Here is a 16,875-nt window from a genome sequence, read left to right on the forward strand (position 1 = left end):
TTTTAACTTTTTTTTTTTCCGATCTATTAACGTCAACCATCAAACTTTTATATATGACATTTCTGTATAGACAAAATGTGTTATTTAGTCTTTACAGGGAACATCCACTGAACCTACCCATTGGAGGAATGTGGCCTTCTCAGAATCTAAAGAAATAAATCAAGTTGAAACTAACAGGCTAAAAATGGTTGTTGAACAGTCTTGTTGACTTGCTGTGTGTTGTTATTATTATTGTTATTTGTGTTTGTACAGCGGGGACCTCCGCTGACCCAGCCGTGCCGTCTCCACCCCTTCCTGAAACACTTCCTGTGGAAACACAGCTCCCCACTGCCGAAGAGATGGAAGTCACGGACGATGACATCATAGCAGGTAGGAAAACACGCACACACACACACACACACACACACACTACCTTGTAGACTGTTGTCTATAGGACTCCACGCTCTTACCTGGACGCACACCTGGACGCACACCTGGACGCACACACACACACACACACACACACACACACACACACACACACACACACACTACCTTGTAGACTGTTGTCTATAGGACTCCACGCTCTTACCTGGACACACACCTGGACACACACCTGGACACACACCTGGACACACACCTGGACGCACACACGCACGCACACACACACACACACACACACACACACACACACACACACACACACACACAGACAGAGAGAGAGACAACACAACACTACTTAAAGAGAGACCTAAGACAACAACATAGCAACACATGACAACACAGCATGGTAGCAACATGACAACAACATGGTAGCAGCACAAAACAGGGTACAAACATTATTGGGCACAGACAACAGCACAAAGGTCAAGAAGGTAGAGACAACAATACATCACGCAAAGCAGCCACAACTGTCAGTAAGAGTGTCCATGATTGAGTCTTTGAATGAAGAGACGGAGATAAAACGGTCCAGTTTGAGTGTTTGTTGTAGCTCGTTCCAGTCGCTAGCTGCAGCGAACTGAAAAGACGAGCGACCCAGGGATGTGTGTGCTTTGGGGACCTTTAACAGAATGTGACTGGTAGAACGGGTGTTGTATGTGGAGGATGAGGGCTGCAGTAGATATCTCAGATAAGGGGGAGTGAACGGGTGTTGTATGTGGAGGATGAGGGCTGCAGTAGATATCTCAGATAGGGGGGAGTGAACGGGTGTTGTATGTGGAGGATGAGGGCTGCAGTAGATATCTCAGATAGGGGGGAGTGAACGGGTGTTGTATGTGGAGGATGAGGGCTGCAGTAGATATCTCAGATAGGGGGGAGTGAACGGGTGTTGTATGGGGAGGATGAGGGCTGCAGTAGATATCTCAGATAGGGGGGAGTGAACGGGTGTTGTATGTGGAGGATGAGGGCTGCAGTAGATATCTCAGATAGGGGGGAGTGAACGGGTGTTGTATGTGGAGGATGAGGGCTGCAGTAGATATCTCAGATAAGGGGGAGTGAACGGGTGTTGTATGTGGAGGATGAGGGCTGCAGTAGATATCTCAGATAGGGGGGAGTGAACGGGTGTTGTATGTGGAGGATGAGGGCTGCAGTAGATATCTCAGATAGGGGGGAGTGAACGGGTGTTGTATGTGGAGGATGAGGGCTGCAGTAGATATCTCAGATAGGGGGGAGTGAACGGGTGTTGTATGTGGAGGATGAGGGCTGCAGTAGATATCTCAGATAGGGGGGAGTGAACGGGTGTTGTATGTGGAGGATGAGGGCTGCAGTAGATATCTCAGATAGGGGGGAGTGAACGGGTGTTGTATGTGGAGGATGAGGGCTGCAGTAGATATCTCAGATAGGGGGGAGTGAACGGGTGTTGTATGTGGAGGATGAGGGCTGCAGTAGATATCTCAGATAGGGAGGAGTGAACGGGTGTTGTATGTGGAGGATAAGGGCTGCAGTAGATATCTCAGATGGGGGGGAGTGAACGGGTGTTGTATGTGGAGGATGAGGGCTGCAGTAGATATCTCAGATAGGGGGGAGTGAGGCCTAAGAGGGTTTTATAAATAAGCATCAACCAGTAGGTCTTGTGACGGGTATACAGAGATGACCAGTTTACAGAGGAGTATAGAGTGACGTGATGTGTCCTATAAGGAGCATGTCCAGTCGTTAGTATCCTGCATGGCCATTGGTCCAGTCGTTAGTATCCTGCATGGCCATTGGTCCAGTCGTTAGTATCCTGCATGGCCATTGGTCCAGTCGTTAGTATCCTGCATGGCCATTGGTCCAGTCGTTAGTATCCTGCATGGCCATTGGTCCAGTCGTTAGTATCCTGCATGGCCATTGGTCCAGTCGTTAGTATCCTGCATGGCCATTGGTCCAGTCGTTAGTATCCTACATGGCCATTGGTCCAGTCGTTAGTATCCTGCATGGCCATTGGCCTGTCGTTAGTGTCATGCATGTCAAGAAGCACATGGGATTTCCATGACTATACTCTAATTACTGAGTTAGAGTAACACAGTTCACACTGTTGACTTGTGATAGGCCAGTAGTGTTGTGATAGGCCAGTAGTGTTGTGATAGGCCAGTAGTGTTGTGATAGGCCAGTAGTGTTGTGATAGGCCAGTAGTGTTGTGATAGGCCAGTAGTGTTGTGATAGGCCAGTAGTGTTGTGATAGTAGGGTTGTGATAGTAGTGTTGTGATAGTAGGGTTGTGATAGTAGGGTTGTGATAGGCCAGTAGGGTTGTGATAGGCCAGTAGGGTTGTGATAGGCCAGTAGGGTTGTGATAGGCCAGTAGGGTTGTGATAGGCCAGTAGGGTTGTGATAGGCCAGTAGGGTTGTGATAGGCCAGTAGGGTTGTGATAGGCCAGTAGGGTTGTGATAGGCCAGTAGGGTTGTGATAGGCCAGAAGTGTTGTGATAGGCCAGAAGTGTGGTGATAGGCCAGAAGTGTGGTGATAGGCCAGTAGTGTGGTGATAGGCCAGAAGTGTGGTGATAGGCCAGAAGTGTGGTGATAGGCCAGAAGTGTGGTGATAGGCCAGAAGTGTGGTGATAGGCCAGAAGTGTGGTGATAGGCCAGAAGTGTGGTGATAGGCCAGAAGTGTGGTGATAGTAGTGTTGTGATAGGCCAGTAGTATTGTGATAGTAGTGTTGTGATAGGCCAGTAGAGTTGTGATAGGCCAGTAGAGTTGTGATAGGCCAGTAGTGTTGTGATAGGCCAGTAGTGTTGTGATAGGCCAGTAGGGTTGTGATAGGCCAGTAGTGTTGTGATAGGCCAGTAGTCTTGTGATAGTAGTGTTGTGATAGGCCAGTAGTCTTGTGATAGTAGTGTTGTGATAGGCCAGTAGTCTTGTGATAGTAGTGTTGTGATAGGCCAGTAGTCTTGTGATAGTAGTGTTGTGATAGGCCAGTAGTCTTGTGATAGTAGTGTTGTGATAGGCCAGTAGTCTTGTGATAGTAGTGTTGTGATAGTAGTGTTGTGATAGTAGTGTTGTGATAGTAGTGTTGTGATAGTAGTGTTGTGATAGGCCAGTAGTGTTGTGATAGTAGTGTTGTGATAGTGGTGTTGTGATAGGCCAGCAGTGTTGTGATAGTAGTGTTGTGATAGGCCAGTAGTGTTGTGATAGTAGTGTTGTGATAGGCCAGTAGTGTTGTGATATACAGTGTTGTGATAGGCCAGTAGTGTTGTGATAGTAGTGTTGTGATAGGCCAGTAGTGTTGTGATAGTAGTGTTGTGATAGGCCAGTAGTGTTGTGATAGGCCAGTAGTGTTGTGATAGTAGTGTTGTGATAGGCCAGTAGTGTTGTGATAGTAGTGTTGTGATAGGCCAGTAGTGTTGTGATAGGCCAGTAGTGTTGTGATAGTAGTGTTGTGATAGGCCAGTAGTGTTGTGATAGTAGTGTTGTGATAGGCCAGTAGTGTTGTGTTATACAGTGTGGAGGAAGAAAATCTCCCTCTTTTTCTTTCAATTCGCTTTATTGGCATGACGTAACAATGTACATATTGCCAAAGGTTATTTTGGATATTTGCAATATGAAAAAAAAATGAATCAAAATTGTCAACTGGACAACAGTAATAACAATAACCAAGGGTCAAAATAACCATACATTGAACAATAACAATAAGCATACAGTAGAGGATATGTGCAGGTTGATTGGTCTGTCAGACACTGTCCCTCATCTTATGGCAGGCAGCAATGTAGTGCGCTGCCAACCCACAGCTCTCTGCGTCCTCCCCCAACAGGACGGGTAGCCTATCCTCATCAGAGAGGTCTTTGAAACCTTGAATAAGGGTTTCAAATTTGGGAAATGACACTCTCTAATTGTTTTATATTTCTGACATTTTGTGAGGAAATGCAGCTCCGTCTCAGGTTCTGCTGTTGTGCAGTGGCTGCACAGCCTTTCCTCTACAGGGAGCCAGGTTTTCCTGTGTCTACCCTTCTTTTTTCTGTCCCTCTCTCTGTTTTACACACTGGTCCGTTTATAGAGGTCCTGAGAGTAATTCGTTGGCTTGTGAACCATCCACTTGTCACTTCATTACTCTGAAGTTTCAGTTCGACCCGTCATGGGTTGGATTGAACTATGGATTATCAGGCACTTGACAGCAGCCTTTAGACAACACAGTGTGTCCCACATGGCTTCCCTAATCCCTATGAAGTGCACTACTTTTGACGTGTGTGTTGCCAGCGGGATCTTCCAATCTGTCTGTCGTCACCTGCCTGTTCTCATGAGAACACTAATTGGAGGCATTGTCACACACACTTTCACCTGACTGAACACAGTCAAGCTGCCAGGCGTGGACTAATGTGAGAAATGTGTTCGCTCGCTATGGACGGGCTTCCGAGTAGCGCAGCGGTCTAAGGTACTGCATCTACAGTCCCTGGTTCGATTCCAGGCTGTATCACATCCGATTAGGAGTCCCGTAGGACGGCGCAGAATTGGCCCAGCGTCGTCCAGGGAAAGCCGTCATTGTTCTTAACTGACTTAACAGACCACCATACTGCTACAGAACCAGACAGTAGCAGGAGGAACCAGACCACCATACTGCTACAGAACCAGACAGTAGCAGGAGGAATCATCCCCCAGACCACCATACTGCTACAGAACCAGACAGTAGCAGGAGGAATCATCCCCCAGACCACCATACTGCTACAGAACCAGACAGTAGCGGGAGGAATCATCCCCCAGACCACCATACTGCTACAGAACCAGACAGTAGCAGGAGGAACCATCCCCCCAGACCACCATACTGCTACAGAACCAGACAGTAGCAGGAGGAATCATCCCCCAGACCACCATACTGCTACAGAACCAGACAGTAGCAGGAGGAACCATCCCCCCCAGACCACCATACTGCTACAGAACCAGACAGTAGCAGGAGGAATCATCCCCCAGACCACCATACTGCTACAGAACCAGACAGTAGCAGGAGGAATCATCCCCCAGACCACCATACTGCTACAGAACCAGACAGTAGCAGGAGGAATCATCCCCCAGACCACCATACTGCTACAGAACCAGACAGTAGCAGGAGGAATCATCCCCCAGACCACCATACTGCTACAGAACCAGACAGTAGCAGGAGGAATCATCCCCCAGACCACCATACTGCTACAGAACCAGACAGTAGCAGGAGGAATCATCCCCCAGACCACCATACTGCTACAGAACCAGACAGTAGCAGGAGGAATCATCCCCCCAGACCACCATACTGCTACAGAACCAGACAGTAGCAGGAGGAATCATCCCCCAGACCACCATACTGCTACAGAACCAGACAGTAGCAGGAGGAATCATCCCCCAGACCACCATACTGCTACAGAACCAGACAGTAGCAGGAGGAACCATCCCCCCAGACCACCATACTGCTACAGAACCAGACAGTAGCAGGAGGAATCATCCCCCCCAGACCACCATACTGCTACAGTACAGAACCAGACAGTAGCAGGAGGAATCATCCCCCAGACCACCATACTGCTACAGAACCAGACAGTAGCAGGAGGAATCATCCCCCCAGACCACCATACTGCTACAGAACCAGACAGTAGCAGGAGGAATCATCCCCCAGACCACCATACTGCTACAGAACCAGACAGTAGCAGGAGGAACCATCCCCCCAGACCACCATACTGCTACAGAACCAGACAGTAGCAGGAGGAATCATCCCCCCAGACCACCATACTGCTACAGAACCAGACAGTAGCAGGAGGAATCATCCCCCAGACCACCATACTGCTACAGAACCAGACAGTAGCAGGAGGAATCATCCCCCAGACCACCATACTGCTACAGAACCAGACAGTAGCAGGAGGAATCATCCCCCCAGACCACCATACTGCTACAGAACCAGACAGTAGCAGGAGGAATCATCCCCCAGACCACCATACTGCTACAGAACCAGACAGTAGCAGGAGGAATCATCCCCCAGACCACCATACTGCTACAGAACCAGACAGTAGCAGGAGGAACCATCCCCCCAGACCACCATACTGCTACAGAACCAGACAGTAGCAGGAGGAATCATCCCCCAGACCACCATACTGCTACAGAACCAGACAGTAGCAGGAGGAACCATCCCCCCCAGACCACCATACTGCTACAGAACCAGACAGTAGCAGGAGGAATCATCCCCCAGACCACCATACTGCTACAGAACCAGACAGTAGCAGGAGGAATCATCCCCCAGACCACCATACTGCTACAGAACCAGACAGTAGCAGGAGGAATCATCCCCCCAGACCACCATACTGCTACAGAACCAGACAGTAGCAGGAGGAATCATCCCCCAGACCACCATACTGCTACAGAACCAGACAGTAGCAGGAGGAATCATCCCCCCAGACCACCATACTGCTACAGAACCAGACAGTAGCAGGAGGAATCATCCCCCAGACCACCATACTGCTACAGAACCAGACAGTAGCAGGAGGAATCATCCCCCAGACCACCATACTGCTACAGTACAGAACCAGACAGTAGCAGGAGGAATCATCCCCCAGACCACCATACTGCTACAGAACCAGACAGTAGCAGGAGGAGTCATCCCCCAGACCACCATACTGCTACAGAACCAGACAGTAGCAGGAGGAATCATCCCCCAGACCACCATACTGCTACAGAACCAGACAGTAGCAGGAGGAATCATCCCCCAGACCACCATACTGCTACAGAACCAGACAGTAGCAGGAGGAATCATCCCCCAGACCACCATACTGCTACAGAACCAGACAGTAGCAGGAGGAATCATCCCCCAGACCACCATACTGCTACAGAACCAGACAGTAGCAGGAGGAATCATCCCCCAGACCACCATACTGCTACAGAACCAGACAGTAGCAGGAGGAATCATCCCCCAGACCACCATACTGCTACAGAACCAGACAGTAGCAGGAGGAATCATCCCCCAGACCACCATACTGCTACAGTACAGAACCAGACAGTAGCAGGAGGAATCATCCCCCAGACCACCATACTGCTACAGTACAGAACCAGACAGTAGCAGGAGGAATCATCCCCCAGACCACCATACTGCTACAGAACCAGACAGTAGCAGGAGGAATCATCCCCCAGACCACCATACTGCTACAGAACCAGACAGTAGCAGGAGGAATCATCCCCCAGACCACCATACTGCTACAGAACCAGACAGTAGCAGGAGGAATCATCCCCCAGACCACCATACTGCTACAGAACCAGACAGTAGCAGGAGGAATCATCCCCCAGACCACCATACTGCTACAGAACCAGACAGTAGCAGGAGGAACCATCCCCCCAGACCACCATACTGCTACAGAACCAGACAGTAGCAGGAGGAATCATCCCCCAGACCACCATACTGCTACAGAACCAGACAGTAGCAGGAGGAATCATCCCCCAGACCACCATACTGCTACAGAACCAGACAGTAGCAGGAGGAATCATCCCCCAGACCACCATACTGCTACAGAACCAGACAGTAGCAGGAGGAACCATCCCCCCAGACCACCATACTGCTACAGTACAGAACCAGACAGTAGCAGGAGGAATCATCCCCCAGACCACCATACTGCTACAGAACCAGACAGTAGCAGGAGGAATCATCCCCCCAGACCACCATACTGCTACAGAACCAGACAGTAGCAGGAGGAATCATCCCCCAGACCACCATACTGCTACAGAACCAGACAGTAGCAGGAGGAACCATCCCCCCAGACCACCATACTGCTACAGAACCAGACAGTAGCAGGAGGAATCATCCCCCAGACCACCATACTGCTACAGAACCAGACAGTAGCAGGAGGAATCATCCCCCAGACCACCATACTGCTACAGAACCAGACAGTAGCAGGAGGAATCATCCCCCCAGACCACCATACTGCTACAGAACCAGACAGTAGCAGGAGGAATCATCCCCCAGACCACCATACTGCTACAGAACCAGACAGTAGCAGGAGGAATCATCCCCCAGACCACCATACTGCTACAGAACCAGACAGTAGCAGGAGGAACCATCCCCCCAGACCACCATACTGCTACAGAACCAGACAGTAGCAGGAGGAATCATCCCCCAGACCACCATACTGCTACAGAACCAGACAGTAGCAGGAGGAATCATCCCCCAGACCACCATACTGCTACAGAACCAGACAGTAGCAGGAGGAACCATCCCCCCAGACCACCATACTGCTACAGAACCAGACAGTAGCAGGAGGAATCATCCCCCCAGACCACCATACTGCTACAGTACAGAACCAGACAGTAGCAGGAGGAATCATCCCCCAGACCACCATACTGCTACAGAACCAGACAGTAGCAGGAGGAACCATCCCCCCAGACCACCATACTGCTACAGAACCAGACAGTAGCAGGAGGAATCATCCCCCCAGACCACCATACTGCTACAGAACCAGACAGTAGCAGGAGGAATCATCCCCCAGACCACCATACTGCTACAGAACCAGACAGTAGCAGGAGGAATCATCCCCCAGACCACCATACTGCTACAGAACCAGACAGTAGCAGGAGGAATCATCCCCCAGACCACCATACTGCTACAGAACCAGACAGTAGCAGGAGGAATCATCCCCCAGACCACCATACTGCTACAGAACCAGACAGTAGCAGGAGGAACCATCCCCCCAGACCACCATACTGCTACAGAACCAGACAGTAGCAGGAGGAACCATCCCCCAGACCACCATACTGCTACAGAACCAGACAGTAGCAGGAGGAATCATCCCCCAGACCACCATACTGCTACAGAACCAGACAGTAGCAGGAGGAATCATCCCCCAGACCACCATACTGCTACAGAACCAGACAGTAGCAGGAGGAATCATCCCCCAGACCACCATACTGCTACAGAACCAGACAGTAGCAGGAGGAATCATCCCCCAGACCACCATACTGCTACAGAACCAGACAGTAGCAGGAGGAACCATCCCCCCAGACCACCATACTGCTACAGAACCAGACAGTAGCAGGAGGAATCATCCCCCAGACCACCATACTGCTACAGAACCAGACAGTAGCAGGAGGAATCATCCCCCAGACCACCATACTGCTACAGAACCAGACAGTAGCAGGAGGAATCATCCCCCAGACCACCATACTGCTACAGAACCAGACAGTAGCAGGAGGAATCATCCCCCCAGACCACCATACTGCTACAGAACCAGACAGTAGCAGGAGGAATCATCCCCCAGACCACCATACTGCTACAGAACCAGACAGTAGCAGGAGGAATCATCCCCCAGACCACCATACTGCTACAGAACCAGACAGTAGCAGGTGGAATCATCCCCCAGACCACCATACTGCTACAGAACCAGACAGTAGCAGGAGGAACCATCCCCCCAGACCACCATACTGCTACAGTACAGAACCAGACAGTAGCAGGAGGAATCATCCCCCAGACCACCATACTGCTACAGAACCAGACAGTAGCAGGAGGAATCATCCCCCCAGACCACCATACTGCTACAGAACCAGACAGTAGCAGGAGGAATCATCCCCCAGACCACCATACTGCTACAGTACAGAACCAGACAGTAGCAGGAGGAATCATCCCCCAGACCACCATACTGCTACAGAACCAGACAGTAGCAGGAGGAATCATCCCCCAGACCACCATACTGCTACAGAACCAGACAGTAGCAGGAGGAATCATCCCCCAGACCACCATACTGCTACAGAACCAGACAGTAGCAGGAGGAATCATCCCCCAGACCACCATACTGCTACAGAACCAGACAGTAGCAGGAGGAATCATCCCCCAGACCACCATACTGCTACAGAACCAGACAGTAGCAGGAGGAATCATCCCCCAGACCACCATACTGCTACAGAACCAGACAGTAGCAGGAGGAACCATCCCCCCAGACCACCATACTGCTACAGAACCAGACAGTAGCAGGAGGAATCATCCCCCAGACCACCATACTGCTACAGAACCAGACAGTAGCAGGAGGAATCATCCCCCAGACCACCATACTGCTACAGAACCAGACAGTAGCAGGAGGAATCATCCCCCAGACCACCATACTGCTACAGAACCAGACAGTAGCAGGAGGAATCATCCCCCAGACCACCATACTGCTACAGAACCAGACAGTAGCAGGAGGAATCATCCCCCAGACCACCATACTGCTACAGAACCAGACAGTAGCAGGAGGAACCATCCCCCCAGACCACCATACTGCTACAGAACCAGACAGTAGCAGGAGGAATCATCCCCCAGACCACCATACTGCTACAGAACCAGACAGTAGCAGGAGGAATCATCCCCCAGACCACCATACTGCTACAGAACCAGACAGTAGCGGGAGGAATCATCCCCCAGACCACCATACTGCTACAGAACCAGACAGTAGCAGGAGGAATCATCCCCCCAGACCACCATACTGCTACAGTACAGAACCAGACAGTAGCAGGAGGAATCATCCCCCAGACCACCATACTGCTACAGAACCAGACAGTAGCAGGAGGAATCATCCCCCCAGACCACCATACTGCTACAGTACAGAACCAGACAGTAGCAGGAGGAATCATCCCCCAGACCACCATACTGCTACAGAACCAGACAGTAGCAGGAGGAATCATCCCCCCAGACCACCATACTGCTACAGAACCAGACAGTAGCAGGAGGAATCATCCCCCAGACCACCATACTGCTACAGAACCAGACAGTAGCAGGAGGAAGCATCCCCCAGACCACCATACTGCTACAGAACCAGACAGTAGCAGGAGGAACCATCCCCCCAGACCACCATACTGCTACAGAACCAGACAGTAGCAGGAGGAATCATCCCCCAGACCACCATACTGCTACAGAACCAGACAGTAGCAGGAGGAATCATCCCCCAGACCACCATACTGCTACAGAACCAGACAGTAGCGGGAGGAATCATCCCCCAGACCACCATACTGCTACAGAACCAGACAGTAGCAGGAGGAATCATCCCCCCAGACCACCATACTGCTACAGTACAGAACCAGACAGTAGCAGGAGGAATCATCCCCCAGACCACCATACTGCTACAGAACCAGACAGTAGCAGGAGGAATCATCCCCCCAGACCACCATACTGCTACAGTACAGAACCAGACAGTAGCAGGAGGAATCATCCCCCAGACCACCATACTGCTACAGAACCAGACAGTAGCAGGAGGAACCATCCCCCCAGACCACCATACTGCTACAGAACCAGACAGTAGCAGGAGGAATCATCCCCCAGACCACCATACTGCTACAGAACCAGACAGTAGCAGGAGGAATCATCCCCCAGACCACCATACTGCTACAGAACCAGACAGTAGCAGGAGGAATCATCCCCCAGACCACCATACTGCTACAGTACAGAACCAGACAGTAGCAGGAGGAATCATCCCCCCAGACCACCATACTGCTACAGTACAGAACCAGACAGTAGCAGGAGGAATCATCCCCCAGACCACCATACTGCTACAGAACCAGACAGTAGCAGGAGGAATCATCCCCCAGACCACCATACTGCTACAGAACCAGACAGTAGCAGGAGGAATCATCCCCCAGACCACCATACTGCTACAGAACCAGACAGTAGCAGGAGGAATCATCCCCCAGACCACCATACTGCTACAGAACCAGACAGTAGCAGGAGGAATCATCCCCCAGACCACCATACTGCTACAGAACCAGACAGTAGCAGGAGGAACCATCCCCCCAGACCACCATACTGCTACAGAACCAGACAGTAGCAGGAGGAATCATCCCCCAGACCACCATACTGCTACAGAACCAGACAGTAGCAGGAGGAATCATCCCCCAGACCACCATACTGCTACAGTACAGAACCAGACAGTAGCAGGAGGAATCATCCCCCAGACCACCATACTGCTACAGAACCAGACAGTAGCAGGAGGAATCATCCCCCAGACCACCATACTGCTACAGTACAGAACCAGACAGTAGCAGGAGGAATCATCCCCCAGACCACCATACTGCTACAGAACCAGACAGTAGCAGGAGGAACCATCCCCCCAGACCACCATACTGCTACAGAACCAGACAGTAGCAGGAGGAATCATCCCCCAGACCACCATACTGCTACAGAACCAGACAGTAGCAGGAGGAATCATCCCCCCAGACCACCATACTGCTACAGAACCAGACAGTAGCAGGAGGAATCATCCCCCAGACCACCATACTGCTACAGAACCAGACAGTAGCAGGAGGAATCATCCCCCAGACCACCATACTGCTACAGAACCAGACAGTAGCAGGAGGAATCATCCCCCAGACCACCATACTGCTACAGAACCAGACAGTAGCAGGAGGAATCATCCCCCAGACCACCATACTGCTACAGAACCAGACAGTAGCAGGAGGAATCATCCCCCAGACCACCATACTGCTACAGAACCAGACAGTAGCAGGAGGAACCATCCCCCCAGACCACCATACTGCTACAGAACCAGACAGTAGCAGGAGGAATCATCCCCCAGACCACCATACTGCTACAGAACCAGACAGTAGCAGGAGGAACCATCCCCCCAGACCACCATACTGCTACAGAACCAGACAGTAGCAGGAGGAATCATCCCCCAGACCACCATACTGCTACAGAACCAGACAGTAGCAGGAGGAATCATCCCCCAGACCACCATACTGCTACAGAACCAGACAGTAGCAGGAGGAATCATCCCCCAGACCACCATACTGCTACAGAACCAGACAGTAGCAGGAGGAACCATCCCCCCAGACCACCATACTGCTACAGAACCAGACAGTAGCAGGAGGAATCATCCCCCCAGACCACCATACTGCTACAGAACCAGACAGTAGCAGGAGGAACCTCTCTCTTCGCTGTCTGGGAAACGTGCGTGTCTGGTTTACTCTGCGTATGGAAACCTGAAAGGCTTTACTAGCACTGTTCAGGGTAACTGCTAGTACTCTGTTCTGTTGTTTAAACAGGATCAGAGTTATCCTATTCATCACTTAGGTTCTTGTGGATGTGATTTTTCAGTGTGAACCTGAATCATGTTTTCCTCCTTTGAGGTGTGTGTGTGTGTGTGTGTGTGTGTGTGTGTGTGTGTGTGTGTGTGTGTGTGTGTGTGTGTGTGTGTGTGTGTGTGTGTGTGTGTGTGTGTGTGTGTGTGTTGCTCTAACGAAGCCAATCCCAGTAAATAGTGTGGATATTGTCTCACAGTGTCACAATCTACCAGCTTGCCCTGTTTCTCAATATTTCCTCAGTTTGTTCTGTAAATAAGTCATGCGTGACTAACTTTAAAGATCTGGGATTTGGCTTGATATTGAAACGGCATCAAGGCTGTTAACTGTTGTGAAACTGACTAAATGTTCTTTAAGTGCTGAGAGAGAGAGAGTTCTACAATAGCTTGCAACTCCTCCCCAAGCCCGTCTCTGTTTTAGTAATCCGGCTAACAGATGTAATACTGCCGTAAGAAATGGACAAACACTTTGTCAATATGTGAAAAATGATAAATTGTCAAGCATGTCTGGGGGTATTGACTGGTCTGCAGCAAGCCAACCCGCCAGCGACCTGAGAGCGTATTTTTGTTTTCAATAACGTCGAGCCATGCAGTGATTGCTTACAATGCTATGCTCGCTTACTGTTTCACTCCCTTTGTGCAGCGATAACACCCGGCTGAGTGTAATAACACAGCTCTGAGACTCAACTTACAGAAATTCCATTAAAAAATGTTTTTGTTTTGAGGCGACGCTGGGACCTTTCGGTGATCTGATTGCTGGGACCTTTCGGTGATCTGATTGCTGGGACGGCCCACAGCTGAATAGTTGATGATCCCTGGCCTATGCCTAGGTGTGTGTGTGTGTGTGTGTGTGTGTGTGTGTGTGTGTGTGTGTGTGTGTACAGGGATGCTCTCTCTCCCTGCAGCCCCCTAACCCTTCCTCTCTCCTCCCCTCTCCTTCCCCTTTGCTCTCCTCCCCCTTTCCTCCTCTTCCTCTCTCCTCCCCTCCCCTTCCTCCCTCCCCTTCCTCTCCCCTCCCCTTCCTTTCTCCTCCCCCTCCTCTCTCCATGCCATACCTTTCATCTCCTCCACTACCAACCAAGCTGCCAGCCATGCTGAGGTGCATACTGCGTATACACACACACACACACACTATCAGCCATGCTACATGCCCCTAAAATACACTGGTTTTGTAATAGCCTTATTACGTAATGGACGCGCTGCTCAGGATGGAAGCTTTGTATGGAGGAGGAGAGGAAATGGAGGTGGTGAGAGGAAATGGAGGTGGCGAGAGGTTGGGAGGTGGCGAGAGGTTGGGAGGTGGCGAGAGGATCAAATGGGTGGCAGGGTGCGTTGGGCGGCAGGGTGCGTTGGGCGGCAGGGTGCGTTGGGCGGCAGGGTGGCAGGGTGTGTTGGGTGGCAAGATGTTTTAGTGTTGGAGATGCTTCGTTAATCCAGGACTAGATTTGCGAAACCATTGTAGGGAAAGAAGGATGTAGAGAAATTAGATTCATATTAGGGTCCTTTGAGATGGATGGATGGGTAGATGGGATGTAAATATGGTGGTATCTATATGGATGGATGGATAGGTAGATAGGATGTAAATATGGTGGTATCTATATGGATGGATGGATAGGTAGATAGGATGTAAATATGGTGGTATCTATATGGATGGATGGATAGGTAGATAGGATGTAAATATGGTGGTATCTATATGGATGGATGGATAGGTAGATGGGATGTAAATATGGTGGTATCTATATGGATGGATGGATGGATAGGTAGATGGGATGTAAATATGGTGGTATCTATATGGATGGATGGATGGATAGGTAGATAGGATGTAAATATGGTGGTATCTATCTATATGGATGGGTGGATAGGTAGATAGGATGTAAATATGGTGGTATCTATATGGATGGATGGATAGGTAGATAGGATGTAAATATGGTGGTATCTATATGGATGGATGGATAGGTAGATAGGATGTAAATATGGTGGTATCTATATGGATGGATGGATAGGTAGATAGGATGTAAATATGGTGGTATCTATATGGATGGATAGGTAGATAGGATGTAAATATGGTGGTATCTATATGGATGGATAGGTAGATAGGATGTAAATATGGTGGTATCTATATGGATGTAAATATGGTGGTATCTATCTATATGGATGGATGGATAGGTAGATAGGATGTAAATATGGTGGTATCTATATGGATGGATGGATAGGTAGATAGGATGTAAATATGGTGGTATCTATATGGATGGATAGGTAGATAGGATGTAAATATGGTGGTATCTATCTATATGGATGGATGGATAGGTAGATAGGATGTAAATATGGTGGTATCTATATGGATGGATGGATAGGTAGATAGGATGTAAATATGGTGGTATCTATATGGATGGATAGGTAGATAGGATGTAAATATGGTGGTATCTATATGGATGGATAGGTAGATAGGATGTAAATATGGTGGTATCTATATGGATGGATAGGTAGATAGGATGTAAATATGGTGGTATCTATATGGATGGATGGATAGATAGATAGGATGTAAATATGGTGGTATCTATCTATATGGATAGGTAGATAGGATGTAAATATGGTGGTATCTATATGGATGGATAGGTAGATAGGATGTAAATATGGTGGTATCTATCTATATGGATGGATGGATAGGTAGATAGGATGTAAATATGGTGGTATCTATATGGATGGATAGGTAGATAGGATGTAAATATGGTGGTATCTATATGGATGGATAGGTAGATAGGATGTAAATATGGTGGTATCTATATGGATGGATGGATAGATAGATAGGATGTAAATATGGTGGTATCTATCTATATGGATAGGTAGATAGGATGTAAATATGGTGGTATCTATATGGATGGATAGGTAGATAGGATGTAAATATGGTGGTATCTATCTATATGGATGGATGGATAGGTAGATAGGATGTAAATATGGTGGTATCTATATGGATGGATGGATGGGTAGATAGGATGTAAATATGGTGGTATCTATATGGATGGATAGGTAGATAGGATGTAAATATGGTGGTATCTATATGGATGGATAGGTAGATAGGATGTAAATATGGTGGTATCTATATGGATGGATAGGTAGATAGGATGTAAATATGGTGGTATCTATATGGATGGATGGATAGATAGATAGGATGTAAATATGGTGGTATCTATCTATATGGATAGGTAGATAGGATGTAAATATGGTGGTATCTATATGGATGGATAGGTAGATAGGATGTAAATATGGTGGTATCTATCTATATGGATGGATGGATAGGTAGATAGGATGTAAATATGGTGGTATCTATATGGATGGATGGATAGGTAGATAGGATGTAAATATGGTGGTATCTATCTATATGGATAGGTAGATAGGATGTAAATATGGTGGTATCTATATGGATGGATAGGTAGATAGGATGTAAATA

The 16,875-nt window shown here is 49.0% G+C and overlaps 1 protein-coding gene across 2 annotated transcripts in view; it reads left to right on the forward strand.

The window, feature by feature from the left end:
* Positions 1 to 16,875, forward strand: part of wdr7 (WD repeat domain 7) — a 403,835-nt gene that overhangs the window by 179,291 nt on the left and 207,669 nt on the right. For both annotated transcript variants that reach the window (XM_045693965.2, XM_082956906.1), the window contains one exon: positions 253 to 369. In XM_045693965.2, coding sequence (XP_045549921.1) covers positions 253 to 369 — 117 coding nt within the window. The remainder of the gene's footprint in view (positions 1 to 252; positions 370 to 16,875) is intronic.

Source organism: Salmo salar, chromosome 01, assembly GCF_965601325.2.
Source record: "Salmo salar chromosome 01, fSalSal1, whole genome shotgun sequence".
In the NCBI taxonomy this organism is placed as follows: domain Eukaryota; kingdom Metazoa; phylum Chordata; class Actinopteri; order Salmoniformes; family Salmonidae; genus Salmo; species Salmo salar.